General features: G+C 31.7%; 1 protein-coding gene across 5 annotated transcripts in view; it reads left to right on the top strand.

The window, feature by feature from the left end:
• Positions 1 to 783: 783 nt before the first annotated feature.
• The window catches only part of LOC105328026 (mucin-22), a 40781-nt gene continuing 19055 nt past the window's right edge, over positions 784 to 22509 (top strand). For 4 of the 5 annotated variants that reach the window (XM_066067087.1, XM_066067088.1, XM_066067086.1 and 1 more), the window contains exons 1-5: positions 2817 to 2928; positions 4107 to 4229; positions 4487 to 4675; positions 6919 to 7122; positions 7576 to 7713. In XM_066067087.1, coding sequence (XP_065923159.1) covers positions 2817 to 2928; positions 4107 to 4229; positions 4487 to 4675; positions 6919 to 7122; positions 7576 to 7713 — 766 coding nt within the window. Of the gene's footprint in view, positions 922 to 2816; positions 2929 to 4106; positions 4230 to 4486; positions 4676 to 6918; positions 7123 to 7575; positions 7714 to 22509 lie in introns of those variants that run through there. The other variant, XM_034458190.2, reaches the window with a different exon arrangement.

Below are 22509 nucleotides of genomic sequence, written 5' to 3'. Positions count from 1 at the left end.
ATGTACAATTATTAAAAATATTTCAATTATTTAATGAAATCCCCGATGTTTGTGGGTTTGAATAACGAAATACATGTATTTAAATGGAGGGACATTCTTTTGAAGCGACTCGTGAAAATAAAGAACATTTAGAATATATTTTTGACAGAAGTTTTGTCTTATTTATTGGTCAATAGACCTGATTTTTTCTTCCTTTTTCTAATGTTTTGATACTTTATTTGTAGCATACGTAAGCACTTTTCTATGGAATGGTTTTGATGTGACCTCTTGGCGAACTCGCACGTATCATAGTACTTCCTAGTTAGAAATAAATTATAAAAAAAAGTTATTATTAATGGAAGTCCGAAAGCTATGCAATAATAAGTGATATATAAAAAAAAATATAAAATAGTTCTCGATAGCTCAAGGAAATATCTTTTAGCAAATCAAAAATTCTTACAAATTTGTTAAATCAAGTGTTATTTCTAAATATTGCCAATTTTGCTGATGTTATAATTAATTGCACGCTCTGGTCACTTGATGAGAGAGAGAGAGAGAGAGAGAGAGAGAGAGAGAGAGAGAGAGAGAGAGAGAGAGAGAGAGAGAGAGAGAGAGAGCAAATAAGTAGTTATATATTCTTATATCCATTTAAACATCCTGGTCATTTATTATAACAGTATATGTGATCTTCCGTCCTTCATTTCCGCACTCCAAAAGGGAAAGAGTACCCCCCTGAAAGACCGGTGAATTTTTACTTACCGAAAAGAGCAGAGTGCACAATGGAAAATTTTTGGTGCTTTGTTTAAATTTCTCTCATCCTATAAGCTTAAATTTCTTACAGCTTTATATTGTGACAAACTATGGAAATATTCTTTTTATTTAGTTTGATAACTTTTTCCGGATGTGTTTTAAACAGTTTGGAAATTGAACAGTTCAAAAATGGTAAGAACTTTTAATGATCTCTGAATTTTTATAACGATATCCACGACGAGGTGATAAAAAATATTTTAGGCTCAACATCTGCTAAAAACCATTTTGAAGGTTTTTTGTTTTTTGTTTTTTTTACCAAAGTGTTTTAAAAACAGTCAATGAGATTTACATGCAGTTAAAACATCTACCAAAAATCGCAAATTTTAAAGATTGTGTTTGTTTCAAATATTTAATCTAGTCATTGCATATGAGATGGGATTGCTTTCTTAAAAATGATATATTTTTCTGCAACTAAATGAAATTTTTATTGCAGGTGTTAAATACAGAAGCACGTGTTTTTAAAAACAATTCGTGTATAAATAGATATTTTGATGAAATAAATTTGTGAGGTATACGAAATATTTCAATAAATGTATACACCTATTAAGGTACAAGTGGGTACACAGGCCATGCATACATAGATATACTTACAAAAAGTGTCGTTCAATAAATCATTCAATTCTATATCGAAAAAAAATTATATATTGAAAAAAACTTTTAAAAGTGGTTTTAATTTTTCATTGTATAGCTATATATATATATATATATATATATATATATATATATATATATATATATATATATATATATATATATATATATATATATATATATATATATATATATATAAGGTACTTCTTTCTGTAAAGAACAGTTCTTCGATTGACGTTATAACAGACAGACCTACAAGTATGCAAACCTTGCCAAATTCTCGTATTTATTCATGGGCAAGAAAATAATAATAAAAAAAAATAAATTCATGCATTTGTAAGTTTAAGTTCAATGGTAAAATGGTAAAATATGTTAAAATAGCATGCAATTTTTTACGATTTGAATACTAGTATGAAGCGGTGTTAATAAGTAGGTCTTATTCTATGAAATACCAGAATAAAAATGACTCGGACATGAATACTTCCATCGACCACTATGGTCATTGTGTGTAAACTTCCTCGTCTGAAGAGGGCTAGCGGATTCTGAAAAGAAAAGATATTTCAGACAGAGTTTCTACTCAAAACTAGATTTGCAACCTATTATCTTATTCTACAATACGATGCAAATCTTGCAGTTTAAAAAGCTGTGTTTGTTAACCTATTTTAAAATACGTTACAACATATTACAAATAGATATACACTATTGAAGTATTAACAAGGGACAGTGAGGGGGTGCCTCTTTTTTGTGAAAAGCGAACTGGTTCGACTGTAACTTTTAATTTTGGAAAGTTAACATATTTTATTTACATCCATCAAGTAGGGTTACCTCTATTTCTTACTGTAATTGATTGTAATTCATAACTCTGTTGAAACTGATAGGATTGAAATCTACACGCCCGTTTATCGATTGGTCGAAACCTTCATCGACCTAATAAAAAATAATCACGGACTTCACGAAATAATCATGATGATGACAGACTACCCATTTAAGACGACTTGGCTATTTCATTTATTTAACGTAATAATATATACATTAACAATAAATATTAGTTATTTTTTACTAACTCTTTACGATCAGTTCAATAATTTGTTAAAAGAAAGATGTAAATATAATAATGAAATGATTTCTTTGATGATTAATGCGGGTTATAAAGGTAGTGATAATTGCAGGAAAAATTACAATTACCTGCTAATGCGGGTTATGTATTTTTCTGCAACGTCGCCACCTTCATATTCCGCATGAATAACCAAAGAAAGCATTTTATTGTTTAAATATCAAAATGTTAGAAACGATACGACCCCCCCCCCCCCCACACACACACACTTTCAATAAACGATGCTTTTTGCCTGACCAACTTTAACTTCTGCATAGGGTGGGTAAACTGTAAAGATGTGCACATATTTTTTTTTATAAACTTGGGCCTTATATTAATATCTATGAGCAATTATTATAAACACACTTTGAACGACCTGTTCATAATACAAACAGGAAATACAAGATACAAAAACCGCGGGAAAATCGGTTGCAGTAGCTGTAAACAGGTAAAAGGTAAATCATTGCCAGTCCTCATACAAATTATACAACATGTACAAAGAGAGAGTTTTAAGTCTCTTTTTATTGACCACAATAAATACGCTGTGATCTTCGATGGTTTATTATTAGCTGTTCATGCAGGTATGAAACCATTTGAAGGTATTGCTAGCGTTGCAGAAAGAAATATAATCGACTAGGCCTAAGGTATATTTTTTTTTATTAATGATAGCTATAACCTTATTAATCAGCTGTTCATAACCGTTTGAACCAGTAAATAAACCATTTACCGTTTGTATTTACATATCTGTGACTATATCCTCCACTATCCAAATAATTGAGCTACAGTAATCTGTCCCAGCTACAAGTAGCTATATAGGTTACTATAGCCTAGCTTAGCTGTCTCCTACAGACAAACTGTAACGAAAAAACACACCTGTCAAAGAAAAACAATTGAAATTGAAAGGGGGAAAATCCAATATTTCCTCATTGACACTTCATCTAATTTTATCTGGAGAAATTAGAACCATTTTAACAAGACCTTGGACATTCAGCAGGGCGTAGCTATCTATTTCTTTCGTCAAAACAAGTAAATGACGCGGTTTCAAGGGAAATATACACAGATTGCATAGTCTCAAAAAGCCAGACAATTCTTGCAGAGTTCAAAGAGCCATGCAATGAAATGGACAGACCTACGTCACAGTGCTGTTTGACACAACCACCCAAAGTCCATTAGCTCTTGTTAAAATGGTTCTAACATGAACAAACACAATTTTCTTTAGGAGATTTATAATGGGAAATGTTTTTTTTTAACATCCTTTCTATATTTGGAATTTTTTTTAATGGTTCTTGGAAATGTCATTTCATGGATTTATTTGTAATAATTTGTATAATAGAATAACTGAAGATGTTATCGATAGTAAGTGGGTGAGGGGTATATATAGAGATCTACAAATTATACTACGAAAATTGAGCCATCAGAAATTAGTTTTATTCCACCGTTTGATTATGTAAATCGGTGATCTTGCAGCACTGAATAGCAGTATGAAAAACACATTATAGCTATCCTATCATTGAAGTGAAAATGATGTATTATAATTTGTATTTTAGGTTGTATGATTGAAGTGAAAATGATGTATTATAATTTGTATTTTAGGTTGTATGATTGAAGTGAAATTGATGTATATGTATTTTAGGTTGTCCAGTGAATACATTTGGGGCGAGGTGTAATGAGTGTCATTGTAAAACAGACTGTGATAGGGAGACCGGGGAATGTGAGGAGTGCATGGAAGGATGGCACGGACCGAATTGTCAAATGGGTAAGAGAATATAATCATAATTCATAAACTGTACATTGAAATGTGTTTTGGCTTAATATTAAGATTTTATGTATAAAAAGAATGTAAATCAGATGTATGCACTTATCTGAATAAAATCTGTTTTTAGAATCATTACATGGAGTGATTTAAGGATGAATTTCAACATGGCATACATGTGTTGGAGAAAATGGCATATTTGAAATTGATTAGCCAATAGGTATACTGTGACTGACTTTAACATTTTATTTTATTTACAGAAAATGTCGCAAAAAACAGGAGGACAAAAGTGAGATTACATGACAATGCTTTCGGATTAAGTACTATAAATGGAAATCGCACAGACTGCACATTTTTTGTCCAGAACAACGAAGAAGTGATGAGACTACGAGTAGATTTACAAGAGATTTACGATATTCATGGCGTCACCATTTTCACAGAAAGTTCTAGTAAGTACATGTACCTGTGTATATGATAATTTTGATTTGGTACACAGGTACCCACTAGGTAGTGCCGACTATGAAGTCAGAAGTGTTAACACTCAAGGGTCACAACATTCTAGAGATACAAAGATATTGTCCACTCATTATTGAGAGAACCCTTAGTTCTACCATTTATTACCTTGGGGAAAAGGTTGACCGTATTGCAGATTAATAGCATACATAGGTTATTGTTGAAGACATATCTTGTTTTATTATGCCTTGCCATGTACATGTAATGTAATATGGTCGCAGCAGAATAGTGTTTGTCTCTAACTCCCATACACCAAGCTTAAAGGGGCATGGTCACGATTTTCGTCAAATTCTATTTTTCTATTTTTATTATTTACAATGCTTTAGAAATGCATTTCTAATGATCAAATGAAATTTCTGAGTCAGTCTTTAAGTTTTAAGCAAGATACAGAGCTCACAAATCTGAGTCATGTAAACAAGGCTCGTGCCCTGTTTTTGTTTACATAGGTTCAAATTACCAATTAAAAACCTTTTTCAAGATGATTGTTCTATCTTCTTATTCATTTTAAGCATAGATAAACAGTTCCTAACGTTTAACACATTCATTCTAGGTCTAAATTTGAAATTTTCACTTCAACATTCAAAATGTAAACAAAAGCTTTGTTTACATGTCAAAGAATTGTAAGCTCTGTAACTCGCTTATAACTCAACAAATGACACTCAAATTTTGTTTGCCTATTAAGAATGCCTCGCTGAAGCATGGTAATTATTCCAATCGGAAAAATAATTTTTGACCAAAATCGTGACCATGCCCCTTTAATGTGAGGTTTGTCACACTTTAAGTTTAGCTCAGTTTAAAAATAATTCTTCCAAGAATATTTTTCATTAGACTTTTTAAAAAATTAGAAGGAATTAAAGGCTATAGCATTTGGTTTGTATTTTGATTTTTTCCTTCACTTTCTATTTGACTTTGATTCCACTATTTTGAAATTTGTATAAATTGGCTTATTTTCTAACACACATTTCAAGATTTATTAAGCAAGCTTCAAATATACATATAGAGGAGATCAGACTGTATTATGTCCTTGACTTTTCCCATGACCTTGACTTCACCCTTCCATATTTGTGTTTAGCTGAGTTTTTGAGATGCCTCCAAGATTTTTACATATTTTGTAGCCTTTGATTGTTCGGTTTTTGAATTACTATAGCACCATATGCATGTTATATTATTTACATACTAGTACATAGTAAATGATGTCATGTTTAAACATATATGTACTTTTAAACCTTTTATTGTAAAACGAGAAAATTTGGCGCACATGTATTTTAGCGCAAACGCAAGTGCCAGTACATTAGCGCAATTATATTTTAGCGCATGCATCTTTTCTTTAAAAAAGAATACAAAAATGTTGTTGTTTGATAAACGATCATGCCCAAAATTTAGTTCTGTGTTCACTCAAGCACGTGAACAAAACGACTTTGAATTGTATCTCCCTTGCACGGTAAACTGTCGTTGAAATCAATACACTTACTTTTGTGTAAATCGTCAGTAGATAGATATGAAAACCTCATTTATTGGCGATGATGTGTAATTTTTGTTGGTAAACAAATTTGAGTTATCGGACTTTGAATTTAACGTGTCGACTTGGATAACACTAAAAGAGTCCCGAAACTAAAAGTGAAATCGAATGCTACATTTACCATTAGTTTCGATCAACATGAGAGCATCTTTTTCACAGTAATTTTACATTAAAAAAATATGTATTGTCTTGTTATCTTTTTATCCACTAATGGGAGATCAAAGAAATTATGATCAATCATGTATTGTCAGCGTTAACGATCGCCACGCTTAATCACATTTTCACCTCGAGGCGCTAAATGGAAGTGGCATGGGAAGAAGCCCAATTTTCAGGGTGCTGATGAGAGATAATAAAAAGCAATTAAAACTGAATTAATTAATCCATTATTAGGCACTTCTACCTGATAACCCATACCGTTTACCTGTGTAATTGTTTAAACAAACAGAACCGACAGCATCTGATATTTAAATAAACACTGCTATATAGCCTTAAAAATGACTGACGTTATTGTTTTGCAACTTGAAGAAATTTAATACATATGGAAAATCGTTGGCGCACTATTAATTTTAGCGCTTAGAGGCAGTTGCGCCAAAGGCGCTAAAATTTGTAGTGCGCCATATTTTCTCATTTTACAGTATGTTTTATTTGTATTGCAAATAGGTTCAAACCTTCAGAAGATGTTGGGATTTGATGTTGTCTTATCAGAGGACAACGATGTAGGTAACAATGTTTGCTTCAAGCAGACTCAACCAATCCAAGAAAATGGTAGAATTGACACATCCTGCCACGGAAAAGTAAAGAACGTATTTGTGCGGAAGAAAATATCTCCTTACTATCTGAATGTTTGCGAGATTGAAATCTATGGTAAGCCATAATCAGCAAAACATACAAAGAGTTAAAATATTTGAATATATCTCAATACTGTAGATGTACATATATTATATTTTAATAGCATGTGAATTTCTGAATGTTCCAATTCTTGTACATACGCGAAGAGCATTAATGATGTAATTATTTAGCAGAAGCAGCTTTCCACCTAAAACGCTAAAAAAAGAATACACAACCAAATGTAATACATTTGCAGTATGATCAAGTCAAACAAAACTTACAAATAATTTTAATTCAAATATTTGGACGGATATTCATCACTAATTTAACAAATTGAATAATGATACGGTCATCAGGGTTTAGCTCTTCTGGTGTAAATAATAATACATACTCATAACATGTAAAATTCAATACCTTCTCTGTTATAGCGAAATGATTAATTTATAGAATCTTTTGTCAAGTATTCATTCCCATTATTTTGTCCCACAGTTTGCCAGACTGGGTTTTGGGGGAATCAGTGTCAGTATCCGTGTAGCTGTCCCAATAACCAGACATGTGACCACATGACAGGAGAGTGCCGTGGGAGCTGTTACCCAGACCTAGCCTGTCCCAAAACTGTGGCCAGAGGTAAGTCACAACCCACAGTTGCATGGAATGTAGATCAGGTGGCCAGAGGCAGTGTTGTATGGATTCAGGTTTTAAGTTTGTGTTATATGATTTCAGTGTTGACAAATCAGATGCAATTTCAAGTGGTTTGTTACAGAGTTCCTGTTTGTTTGTTGGGTACCTGCTTTCATTTTGTCTTAAATTACATGGTCAGAGTATATCGACACATCACATTAAATCTTCAAACATTTCTAAACCAACCAAAACAATAAGATAAAGAAACATGTATATAAAAAACTGGAGAATCCTGCCTAAATGACACCATGCAATGATAACCCCTTTCACTATCCTCTTGGTCAGTGATTGGTATTCTATAATTTTTTTTTAAGGTTTAGATTAATAGACACCATGGAATCCAACCTTCCCATTCAGACAAAAATTCAGAGTACATGTATAGACTCTGACTGAGATTTTTCGGCATGAAGCCTATTGCCAGTCTGGCCAATGCTTACTGCACGATCGTGAGCAAACTCAGTTACGGGTTGGACTATTGTTGGTTTTCACTCCCTTTTATCAATGTAGCTAAATTTCTATCGATCACAAAATAACCCAATATGCAGGCTAGGTCAACCTCTAAAGTATAAGATACGACAAATAGAAAGTGTACAAATTATATTCATGTACTGTAAATTCCTAATTATACGTGAGGAATTGATATCCGCGTAAAATCGCGAGAAGCCCGTCTCGCGGATTTTAAAATCTCGCTTTTAATTTTCAAACATATGTATAAACTAAATGAAACTAATATAAAATTTCGACATTCGCGATTTTATGTTCTTGCGATTTGATGGAAAACTGTTGAATAGCGGAATTAAGTACTCTCGTAAAATAAGGAATCTACAGTAAAAGGTATTTGAATATAAAATCACATGATTAGCTAAGCACCAATAAATATTGCATTTGAAGGCAATTTCTATAAAAAGTTCAAGAATTGCTTACATTTATATTCAGAAAGTGGATTAGGACTGGTTGATAAAGTGATATGGTTTTGTCAGTTGTGGTATAAGCACAATCATTTTTCTAAGAAATAGGGGAAGAAAATAGTCAATTATTAGATGTAGATATTGAGCATAAAACTTCACTGCAGCTAGACAAGCTGCCATAATCATAATCCTCTTACCTCATCCACCGATTACCTCAGGTTATGAGGAGTTAATCTGTGTTATCAGATGCACATGAATGCGTCCTGGTTTTTTTTTTTTGCTGTTGATAATGCAGAGGTCTGTCATTCTTGATCATCTCTGTGTAACTTAATGATGATGACTCTTGCTTCTCTGATCAATGACACATCCCGACAGGTCTTGTCTGTATCAGCTTTTATAGCAATTTGAAAGCAACAGTGTCTTATCTGTCAACTGACATATTGATGATGATTGTTTGTAACTTGTGAAAAAGTACATTCATCCACTAGAATGAAAAAAATTCTATCATACAGCTTCAAGGAAAAGCTAAATACTAAAAGCCCAGGGGATTTGCATCGCAATCAACATGAAAGTACCCAGATGAGAACATTGAAAATTTTTGCAAAGTACATGTTCTGAGAACTTAATTTTTTTTTTTGAATGGATAGATGTTAGCTTTCCCCCCAATATAATCACTCAATTTGTATTTTGAATTTCTTTGATTAGAAATAGGGTTCATAACACTGGTATCAGATAGCAAATGCTAAACATTTTCAATTTCAGTGATTTTCGATTTCAATTATTCGTCGCTGATGGATAAGTCTGAATTAAATTAATACATATATAACAAAGACACATGGAATCTGGGACAGACTACTTAGTATTCGAGAGAGTTTCTTTCTTCATAATACTGAAGTTCAACTGTATTTGCATATCCAGTCTTTGAATTATATGCTTGTTAAATTCCAATTTAATTTTGTTGACATTTTCTTTTAATCATTGTTAGGGATTGATTTAAATTACTCATGTTGTGTTGCTCATAACTTTTTGATTTGTAAGAGTTGTTGCCCTTTAACTTGATCCTTTTGATGTGTTCTTCCAAAAAATTCTTTCATGTCTCCTATAACTTCTACCTGTATGTTTTTTATGTACAAAAGTTGATACTGTAGTAGTTGGGGCTAAATAAACTATATGGACTATAGATATCGGCCTAGGTAGCTCAGTGGTAGAGTTCCTGACCCTCAAGGGTCCCGGGTTCAATTCACAGTCCAGCAATATGTTTTCATTGTATTTATGATGTTCATTCCTCCTTTCCGATTACAATATAATGAATATTCACCAGATACATGCTACAACTAGTATTAGAAGTATTTATCTTGGTAACCAAAAGACATGCAGAAAAAAATCTGCCAGGATGTAATCACTGTATTCTACAGATATGATGGAGAGTAAAATTTATAATCATATTCAGGAACAAAATTATCTCTAATTAAAATCAAATATTCCAAATATGAATTGATTTTCCAACAGGAGTAATTTTTTTAACAGGCCCTAAGATAAATTAATCAATATAATAAAATATTAGGTAAGAACACAAATTTTTATTCAAACTTCCTATTTAATTTTGAAAATTGGAAAATAATCCAATTAATGAATTATTTATGAGTAAAATGAATTGAACTTATACAAAGTTGGATTGTACAGGTGTGGTATAGACGATGCCTTCCTGCTTGCCAGGACATTTTAAATAGTACATGCACCCACCTGACAAGTTATCATACATACAGCACTAAAGAAATAAATTTCCTTGTGGGTTTTGATTTATTGGACCATGCATTACTTAGAAGAAATTTTATTTAATCCTAAAGGTATACCTTTAATACTTGGTACCAGATAAAGAATCATTCCATATGATTTCCCCATTACATTTCCCCCTTATTTTTAAAAATGAATGTACATGTAGTAATGTTTATGGCTTTGTGATGATTTAGCCATTTTTACAAAATTATACAAATATAGCTATATATCTCATGAGGTTGATTCATATAATTATTATCATAGCGGTAAGCCAGTAACTTGATTCAAAGGGTCGGACCACATCGAGCTGCCAGGCGTGGATCATCAGATCAAACGAGACGTAATTTCTGTGTTTAAGTTTCTTTAGTTTTTGAAGGCAATATTAAAAAATATATTAACACGTAGATATAAATTGCAGGGAATATAATGGAGGATAGGCAGATTATATGTATGATATGTAACTATATACATTTTCAAAAAAAGTATTAGGTTGATTTGCCAATTATAGTGTCACTTTTCAACTTTCAATTGTCCAACTGTTTCCTTGTAATGGTAGTTGCTTGTTTCCTGGTGTTTGTACTTGTACATGTACTTTAAATCTTGTTAAGATATCAGAAGAAGAAATAAAATACTTATGGCTGTATCTAACTGTGAAGCATGTTTTGAAGTGTTATACTATAAGGAAAGTCATATGTGTAAAACTTAAAAAAAATGTTTCCTTTATTTGCTGCAATAATTTCTCACATTTATAGCTGTCTTTGTATTTTTTCATATATAGATTGATTCTTCATTAATTAACTTCAAAATTTAATGATTGTTTGTCACATACATTTCCCCTTAAGATTTATCCAAGTTTTGAATTAAAAGCACATGCTGACTTAAAACTTACTTAAATATAGACAACATTTAACAGAAATCTTTTTTTTTACTGAAATGAGTTATTAATGTAGAGACAAAGAGTTACCTAGGGAAATCATTCTCTTGCAATGCCATGATTCTTTCTTTTCCCCACTGTGATCTCCTTTTGCAATCATTTTTATCTTACAAAGAAGGAGATATACAGAAATTATATATCCAATATAATGTGCATACAAAATGTTATTTCTTTCACAATAAAAAATAGTGGTATTTACCGGTACTTCATTTTCACAAAATTTGCAACATGCAAGTAAAGCTTGATGGGTGATATAATTAACACATGGTGTGCTTGATATTTTGATTTTAGTATTGGTATGCATCTTGGGTTAATTCTTATTGATTTGTATGCCCCTTAAAAATGAGTAAATTAAGCTGTAAGGCTACTTGGAATCAAGGTCTGGCTGCTATAGTATTACAGTTTATAGTACGGTAGCTTAAATGTGAATGAGCAAGTTCTCCCTAGAAATTAATTATATTATTTAAAAAGTATGATATAATGAATGTTCCTTTTAAAAATACTTTTGTGTAAAGATTAACGCTATTGATTAAAAAAATTGAATTTTGAAAAAGATATTATTTTTATATAATTTTCAGGTTATGGTATTGTTCTTTCTTATTACCCTTCTAAAATAAACTTGATCTATGGAAATATTAAAAATGAGTTGAAAAGAATTTTGTTTGCACATATAGATCTCATTAAGTTCAGTACCAAAGTGCAAGGAGAGTTTATCATTCCTCAGCATCTTTCATTAAACCGTACCAAATAACCTGCATTGGCTTTTGATGGAGTACTAATAGCCTTGGACCTTAGAGAGGGAGAATTTCTTACTTTTAATTTGATAGAAATAAATTCTCATCAAATAATATTGAGGTTTGAATCCACCCATTACTTCCTGTGTTTACTTCTCTAGCAGTTTGTGAGCGTGTGAGAGTGCTCTTCCTGTGTTAGGCTCCAAGTTTTCAGATTAATGCCGAGAGAAAGCAAGGTAATATGCTTTAATTTTTTGTAATTACCTCAATATTTTCTGAGGGAAACTGGGTTTAGCTTTTTGCCCCATTGTTTAATTCCTTTAGATTGGATACAGGGATAATATTTTATGAATATATGCCAAAGATGAGAGTGTCGGTAGGTAGGATTATATTTTATTTTACTTCTAAAGTGCCATTATAATTTTTTGTACAAAGAATCTCTTTAGAAATTTAAATTGCTGGTTAAGTCAAAAATAGTCTTGAAACTGATTAGATTTGGAAGACTGTGAGTTCATTGATTTATTAGATACCTGGTAATTGGATTGTTAGAGTTGCTTTAATAGTTATATAGCATACAGTCTGTTTCAAACAACTAATGCATTCAAGTATGCACAGTATGCAGTGCATCCAGAAGTACTATTTTTGACATGTTATCTAATAAATGAATGCATGATTATATAATATATTATATAAATACAATTCCCCCTCTCCTATTCATGTGAAATGGATCCATGATTAAAACTTTTATTAACTTTAGATTATGAATAGGAATTAAGACATACAGTTTTGTATAAATCTGATTGGTAATAGCCTCGATACATTAAATAATAATCTGTAAGAATGTAATAATGATTTTAGTGTTAAAGGTTACATGTATAGCTGACTTGAACTTTCACACACAAATTCACTCCATTAACCCTTATGACAGAAGAATGCAAGATGTGGATGACTCTATGTTATAGCAGCTAGTTGTTGTAAACTAATAAAGATTAAGTTAAACATTTCCAGCTTCCAGCTTTCTCTCGGTGTATAAACATAAACAAATCCTCCAGCTCGGGGCCCTGGTTAATGAGTGGGGGAAGGGGGAAGCAAGTTTATAAGTGGAGTAGTCGGACAAAGTATTAGGCTCAGGATTCCCAGCTAGTCCGTGTTGTGTTACATATTGACAACAGGTTAGTTTCTTGTGTGTATTGAATAGATGTGCCAGACAAGGAGAGGCAAAAAACTTCCTCCTTTTTAAACCACCTTTTGAGAATTGTTGTATAGATAAGAATACTTATACAAAGTATTTTACACAAGTTGTCGAATGCTTGTGAAAGATGTCTTTGTTGATAGACCTTTTCACTTTTAGGAGCATGCATGACTTTTGAAGTAATTGAACATTTTTACACTTGTGTGTATTATAATTCATAATGCTCAGTCTGACAGAGATTAAAATGATAGAGAGGGGAGTATGTATGGATAACACACTTCAAATTTTGTTATTAATGATTTAATTGCAATATCATTTCCAAGATGCAAAAAGAGATTCATGTTGAAGTTGTCAAATATTTCTAAATATTCTTTGGGAACATTTGTGTAAACTCTGGTATGTATGTCAAGCAATTCTTTAAGTTTAGATAATTTTATTGCTCTCATAAGACAGGGTGCTTCATATGATTGTACTTAACACAGTTTATCTGACCTAGTGGTAATAGTCACTGCGTAGGTTTATTGGAGGTGGGGCCCCATCATCTATAACATCTATACCCTTATTTAAGGCCATTATCAACGAGCACTCGCCTCATCAAAGTGTCAAGGTATATACCTCTATCCATCCTAGTCTGTGCATGTAAATTGTCTAACTTTGTGCAAGTTTTTCTAAAAGTTTTCTAAAAAGTTTGAATTGAAAAGTATATAGGTGTTTAACTAGTTTGAGATCTTTAGTGAAATTTAAAAAAAAGAAGTATTAAGAAATCAAAATTCTGCAAGGAGTTATTAATCTGAATTTGATAACGCTGATTTTCTAGGTACAATTTAATAATACTGAAATACAGTGCATTTTTCTTCCTTTCCATTCATCTTTTATTCAATTGTTCACCCCCCCCCCCAACAAAAAAAAGAAAAAGAAACTAGAGCAAAGCTCGTTGCAAAGCAACAAGTGGGTCTTCCGTTAATGTCGGAAGTAAAGCCGGAAGTTCCTGTAAGAAGCAGAGCTCTTAAACCAAAAACAAGAGTAACTAAAATAAAAAGATGAAAAATTCGAATTATTCCTGGTACGACTAAACAAAATCCGAATGATTTTAAGTACGAATAAACAAAAAACTTTCTGATTTCAAGAACGACTTAACAAAAAAAATCCGAATGTGTTCAAGCACGACTTAACAATTATTTTTGGTATGATTTAATTTTACTTTGAACATTACGCTATTTTTTAAACCTTTAAGGACGCGGAATTAAAATTTCCGGAAAAATCAATTTTTAAACCCCGATATCTCTGTAATGCATCGTCCGATTCTAACGGATTTCAGATTTGAATTCACCATGGCCAGTTCTATAAGACTGTAGTATTGTCTTATTTTGTTCAAAAAAATGAAAATTTCCAAAAATTGGAACTGCTTCCGGTTTTGAGCAAAATTGATAAACAAAATTTTAAACCCCCCAGTACATTATAGAATTGATACATCTATCATCAGTAAAAATTTCAAAGCGATGTCTTTAAAGTTTACGGAGATTTCTCCCGGACAAAATCACTTTTTTTAAATTTAAAAATGGCCGCCAAATTTGAACGGAAGTGACTTAAATGCTGAAACTTTAACATCTTTGAGGCACGGTAACTTTACAAAAGCTCTGAAAATTTTATTAAAATCGGATGAAAACTTTTTGAGATATAAAGCCGAGAAGGAGTCAGAAAAAAAATAAAAAATAAAATAATAATAAAAAGAAACCGAAGAAAAACAAGAGGGTCTTCCGTTGGAAACGGAAGACCCTAATAACAAATCAGTCCACAATTGACAATATATTTAATATACCAAATGAATATTTCTTTATTTCATGCATCCAACTTTAGAAATAAAAGGGGTGTGTATTGCCAATGAGGTAGGGGAACTGGTGTCTAATATTCTGATATTTTTTACTGTGTATATGTGAATGCATATTGAAATCTACATGTTGAATATTTATCAATGATTGATTAAGAAAATACCAAATTCATGCTGTTAGAGATGATTTTAAGTTGTTCTCAGATCTTTAAAGACAATTCTTAGGAGCTTTCTAATATTACGAGTCTTTCAAAAACAGTCCTTAGACCGAGAAAGTGTCTTTTAAAATTCTCTCTCATATGCTTCTTAGATAAGCTTCATAAACATGTCTGCTGAACTGTTTTGGTGATGATTACATACATTTAGCAGATTTATGCATGTATCTTGATGACATTCAGATGTAGTTTGAGTTTTGTGTAAATGGACCTGTTTGCATTTAAAATTGTTTCCAAGACTTCATTTCATTTAATTCTGGAGGTTCCTTATTTTTATGCAAGTACGCAATTCCTTTGTATCAACTTGTGAGATTATAAAATTATAAGCAAAGAGAAGTGTGCTACTATCTATTTTTCACTTACGTTTAATTTTTGCAATCAATTAGGAATTTACAGCATTAATTTACAAGATCTGAGATAATTTTTATAGTGTTGACAAAGCTGATTCATGGAGCGATGACTGCCAACAGAAGACATGCTGTAATGCAGTACATTTAACTTGACAATTTTAACATATCTAGTTTACCTATCTTTACTAGGAAAGCTAAGAATCTTTCAATCTACTTTTCAGAGAAGGAAGATATTTGCTACTTTATCTACTTTGTGTAGATGAAGGAATTTCCATGTAATATATATACCCATAAACAAAAAAGGATGTTTTAATTAGTACTTCTTAATATTTGCCTCGTTTTGAAAACTGTTTAATCATTTAAAAAAAATTAAAATGTACATATTTCATGGGCTTTTTTTAAATCATAATAAACAGTCATAAAATAGGCGTCTGTTAAAATGTTCAACTGTTTTTAATTATAGTATCTTTTGCTATATAAATTCATGGGGATTTTTTTTAAAGTTGTTTGATTTAAAGACTCTTGCATCACCTCCTGGCGTGTAAGGTCATACACTCTGTTTGCTGCAATTTGTATATGTACATGTGCTTGATCAATATAGATGAGATAAAAACAGTGTAATGGTATATGTATAGTGTTGATAAAGAAAACAAATAATTAGCGATGAAGCTTGCATTAATGGTCCAATTGATTGTATAAGTAGGAGATGCTTTAACATCCTGCACTCCTTTTATATGTGGCGCCAGGTCAAAAATATCTTACTCTTAACCTGAAGTTAACTGTTAATGGAGAAAAAAACAAATGACTGCAAATAAGGAGTCTGAATTCAAAAACACTATCCCACCCACCTACAGAGACACTATGGTTAGTATGGTACAAGGAGAAGTGTTGTTTATATTGCAGAATATGCAAAAAAAATTACACTAAAGGGAGATAAGTCAGAAATAGTGAGTTTAAGAGATTTTTTAAGTGATAAATTGTCAGACTTTTTATTCGGAAAATGGAAGCTATGATTTGGTTAGTAAATAATTTTTAAATATAGTTTAGATGCAAATAACTGATCGACAGAAATTGTTCATGATCATTCATCATGGGTGGGTGTGGAGATTGACCTTCCAGTACATTGAATGGCCCTCGATTGACACCTTTGCAAAGGAAATAACTCTAAGACTTGTTCATGTGAAAGCTAGATGTCTGACCCTGGCGTAGTTAGTATTGGTCCCTGAATGTCAACATTTTTTTTCTATTCAGTGTAGTCGAAAAACTAGAATAATGCAAGATAAACTAAATAATTTACCAACTTTGAACAAAACAGCACTTATTATCCCCTCACGCAACTTGCTGCGAAGTTGATGTAACATCGCTGCTGTGCATGTGTGTGTATGTCTGTGTGTCCATTTTAGTCTTGCAAGCAAGACAAGCAAGATTCAAAGAAAATCCTTGCATGCATGTTTATCAAACTTTGTACACTTCATAAACATACTTAAAGGACAAACCCAATTTATTTTCAAGTAATTCTGTTAAATATTTAATAAAATATTGTTAAAATTACAACACTTAAAAAAGGAATTTTATGTAAGAATTGTCAATAGACAATAAACATTTTAAATCAACAACTTGATATTTTGTTGGATTTGGGCTTGTAAAGGTAAGAAACAAATGTTTTTTTAGAGGAGTTAGAAAGATGTCCAAGTGAAATATTGAAGCAATCAGGAGATCAAGTTCATCCCAATTTAATTGAAATAAGACAAATTTTGAGCTATATTTCCCGAATTACTAAGAGAAGAACAGGTTCAAGATTCAGAAGAGACTGACAAATATTGTCAACATTATTAACTAAGAATTCATTTCATGTTAATCGCTGTAGATACGTTATTCTTAAAATAAAATTGGAGTTGAAATTTCAACATGTGAACTTGAATTTTCCTGTAGAGCAGACAACAAATTGCTAGGTCTTTAGCTACCGATACGTTTCATATTCATTATGAAACTTAAATTTGCCTACACTAATTGTGTTGTAAATGTGTAATGTATATCACTGAATAAAGAAAATGACACTTAATTATTACTAAAGTTTAAACTATTTGTGGTGTGTTTTCAGTCTGTACATTAAGATAAAGTCAATGTGGAAATTTTAACAAAAGTATTTCATTTCGTCATTCTTTATTTAAGAAATCTTATTTTTCCAAACATAATTCATGTTTGAATGATATTTGATTCATGTTTGATATTTACATGCATTCAAAATAATTGTGTTTAAAGGTAGATGGTACCGCAGAATAATGACGAACTGTACATATTATACATGTATCATACACAAATGCATGTAACACTCCACAGGTGTGTAGAAAAAGGCGACAGTCATTTCCAATATAACCCTTTCCTGGACTTGACATGTTTGTTCCTTTGTTTCTACTTCCTCAATGACTAGTACTTGATTTTTACCACATACTTTAAGGGGATTTCCTCCTTCAACACTAAAAAGGATAAACAGAAAATAAAACTAATTGAGGATTAGTGGGCATGCAGTTCCAGTAGCTGTCAATTTGGTGAGTTAAATATAGTTATGGTACTATTAATTGAGTTTTCTGTGGTGTTTAAATTGGTCAGTTGTCACGATTTACATCTTTCAAGTGGTTTGTTCAGAATGTGTTAACTTTGACAGACACTAGTACTTGTACATATAGGCTTCACTGGGAGTGTACATGTGAATGTATATAATAATTATACATTATGTATATGAATTTTTGTGAGGCTGTAGATGAAAAAAATGTGCTTTCCTATTCCTCTGTGTTAATTAGGGCCCCACTTTGCGGGCACCTTATAGTGATCAGTCTGTCCCTCTGTTCATCCATCCATCTCTCCATCCTTCTATCTCTCCATCCTTCTGCCACAAGGATCACTTGTCCTGGGCATATCTTCTCTACCCTTGGCCCAATCTGTCTCATACTTTACCTACAGGGTGTCTTTGGGTAAAGAGTGTTCAGTGATATTAAACCAAGTTTCTAGGTCTAAGGTTGTATAGGTATTCTTTCTTCTTGGTCCAATCTGGCTTATACCTCAACCACAGAGTGCCTTTGGTCAAAGAGTGTGCAGTGACCTTGAATGAGGTTTATAGGTCAAGGGTTAAGGTAATATCAGACCACGCAATTTGTTTTTTCAGGGCATATTTACTCTCCCCTTACCCCTATCTGGCTCATACTTCACCTACAGAGTGCCTTTTGGGTAAAGGGTGTACAGTCACCTTAAACCAAGTTTCAGGGTAAATGTGAGGGTCATAGCAGATCTCTTTAAAATCCAGCTTAAGACCAAAAATTTTTCCCATTAGCTTAATCTTGCTCATATCAAACCCCAAAAAGCCAGTTGGTATGAGGTAATGAGATTGACTTAAAGTTTTATGCTAACCTGAATATTTCTAAGTCATAGGTCAAAGTCAAAGAAAAATCCTCTGATATGCTTTTATCATGTTTTTCATTATTTAAGCAGAGCCTTTAAGATCCTCATCATCTCAATGATGTCTAGTTTACACTGTAATTGATAATACCCTACTGGCATGTTCTATTTTGAAGATTTTAACTGTCACTTTGCTTTGGATAGTAAACACTTGTCACTCAACCTTCCTGGTTGCATTGTGTGTTTTAGAAAATCTCTTTACAATAATAGCAGAATCTTTCCTGATGGATATCTTTGTCGCTGAAAGGTCTTACTAAGCTGTAATTTGTTAAATACATTATGCATCCATTAATAGCTATAAATATTTTTCCTTAATGCATGGTGTAAAAAAAAATAAACCACATTATTTGAGAATCCTCATGTAAATTTGATATTTTTTTTCTGATGACATTGAAGAATGATTTTAATTTTTAAAGGGCAGATTTTGTGAATTTTTGCTATGTTTGGACATTGTTTCATGGGTTTGTGTAATTTAAGAAAATAACTTTTTTATACTTGGTGATGGGAGTGTAAATTTGTTTATTATACTTTCATGTTAAATACTCAATTCTGATTGGTTAAGATGCAGTTGATAATCCGTTCTATTACCCTCAGCGTTAGCAACACACTTGGCAATGGGTAACACAACAAATTGTTACATGCGCGTAAATCATGTGCGTACGGTTTGCCAAAGAATTTACGTCATTCCTATATAAAAGCAATAAAGTTTTCTTTAAAATTAAGACATTCAGTATAATAAAATAAATAGTGCCTGTTTGGGAGGGTAAGAGTTGAAATTGACAACCCTCAAATACCATTGTCAACCTCTGCTTCGCATAATTTGGTTAATAATGGTTTTCTCGGGTTGTCAATTTCAACTCTTACCCTCCCAAACAGGCATTATTTATAGTGAAAGAAAGATAGCCCATGAATATTGATAGAGTACCACAAAAAATGATGATAAATTTACTGTGTTCATCAACATAATGATGTATGGAGAAAGTGAAATATTTACACAGTAAGCTACATTGTACCAAAGTACATTTGGATGAGCGGCTGTTTATGAGAATTATTTGATCAATACATTGTCACTGTTTGTATGTCATACAATGGGAAGTGTGGTTTTTCGAATGACTTTAAGGTACTTCCGTCCATAACTATCCTATTTCATATATATCTAATAGATTTTTAAGTATGATCACTAGAATCTTAGTATGATTTCAAAGGATTTATCAATTAAATAAAATTCACCTTTGGAAAAAAAAAATTGAATAGTTAACACCTCTTGAATTTACATTGAAGTCTATGGAATTTGTACTTTAAGCAATGTTCCTCAATTTTAGATAACTTTCCTTGATGTATTATTTATTCTTTATTTACATTCTAACCTGTTAATGCTCCAAAACAAGGGGTGCATTACCAGGCTATTTTTGGAGCTACAATATTTAGAAATTTTCTTAAATTGCATAAAAAACCGAATTGATTGCTTGTCTCGCAAATCTCTTGGTGAGAAGTTGCATAAGCTTTTCCTTCCTTATGTAATACCAAAAATTTTGTAACTTACCAATGACATATTTTGAGAAAATGGTTTTTCCCCATTTCCTATGAAAGGCGGACAACTCCTTAAAAATCACATATGCAAAAAAGGTTGTTTAACTGACTAAATACTGTCTCCTGAATTTGGTTAATCTCAGCCTAAAAATAATTTCAAAATACATATTGAGTGTAGTTTAGATAAATCAAAATTGTTTAATTCACCCCACTTTGCATGGACTCCCTTAAAAACTGTTGCAGTTTTATGCTTTATTCATGGTGAACAGTTTATGAAATAATGTTAACCCAACAATCTCTTGTAGGAGTAAATTCATTTATAAATACAGAATTAAATTTTACTCATTTAACATAAAAATTTACATATCCTATTAACGTATGGGATATGTACCGGTATTTTTTCTGCAATACTAGCTACCTTCATACTTGCATGAGGCACCAAAGAAAGCATTTTATTGTTTAATAAATTTTGTTGCTATTGAAATCATTTCTTTAATAATTTAATTTTCTATCTCCAACTACATGAAAAAGTAGAGATAAAAAATGTTGTTGTAAATAATAATAAACTGTTACAAAATTTACATGTAACATCACAGGGAAAGAAAAAGTTTATACACGTGTTAACATTTTAGGTCATCTTAGTCACTGCATTTGTGTCCATCCGTTGTTTTTGGTTGTTGTGAGTTATCAATTGACCATTTTATCTTTTTGAAAACTACATGGCCAACTGTTTTTGAATGTGGTATATAATGCATCTCTAAAAGGAACATTGGTTGTTAAATTTCATGACTCTTGCTCAACATGGGTCCCAGAGGGTTGAAATTGCCAAACGGACAATATAAAACAGCCTCCTAAAATGATCATAATTTCACTGTAGTCCTTTGTTTACTTTAAACAGATATGCATGTAAAGTTGTTTTTTTCATAATTTTCATTTTGATCCAAATGCCCTCAAATTAGAAATACACATGTATCTAAATAAACATCATAAAGTTAGCCTTTAATATGATATGCAAAATGTCAATTTTTGACTGCATGATTTTGATTGAATTACAAAAAAAGTGTCAATCACTTCTGACATCATTAATAGCCAGCAATGGCAAATAAATCTGGTAATGAAAATATATCTTATATCAACTCTAGTAAAAAATAAAATAATAATGTATCTGAGACTTAAAAGTTGCATATTATTGCATATTATAGAGGCCAAATTTAACTCATATTAGTTCATTGGCCTTTTAAACAAAATCTTCACAAAGTACAAAAGAGAAAAACATTTTGAACTGTGATGAATTAGTTTCAAATTGTTTTGTAATCTGAAGGGCATTTTTCTTCAAAGATCTGATTTTTATATCATTTTTGGTTATCTTAATAATATACTAGTGGGTATAATTTATGTTGTGTAAATTATCAGGTGTGAGTGGTTGAACGTGACCCCACTTCAATATCTTCAAAAACATTCACACCCATAACAGAAGCTGCGTGCACAAATAGAGTGGTTGGTGACAAGGGCTCGATGTTTGTTTTTTTTTTAAATAAATGTGTTGGTCTGTATAGATCTAGACATGCTATAATTGTCTCCGTCTCTCTCGATGGTTGGTTGGATAAATTGAGCCTGTAAGTAACTGTGCAATCTCACTCTCGGGTTGAACAATATTTCCTGCATGTTTGTATGTATAACAATGAATATTGTGGTTGCTAGGAAGGTAACACTTTTCAGAAGGTATTTAGAAATATTGATAAAAACACGGAAATTACAATACATGTACATGGATTATAAATCAGATTCATGAATTTGATTTTCATTGTTATTCATGTTTATA

Source organism: Magallana gigas, chromosome 7 (genome assembly GCF_963853765.1).
Source record: "Magallana gigas chromosome 7, xbMagGiga1.1, whole genome shotgun sequence".
Classification (NCBI taxonomy): domain Eukaryota; kingdom Metazoa; phylum Mollusca; class Bivalvia; order Ostreida; family Ostreidae; genus Magallana; species Magallana gigas.
This window is presented reverse-complemented; position numbering and strand designations above follow the sequence as displayed.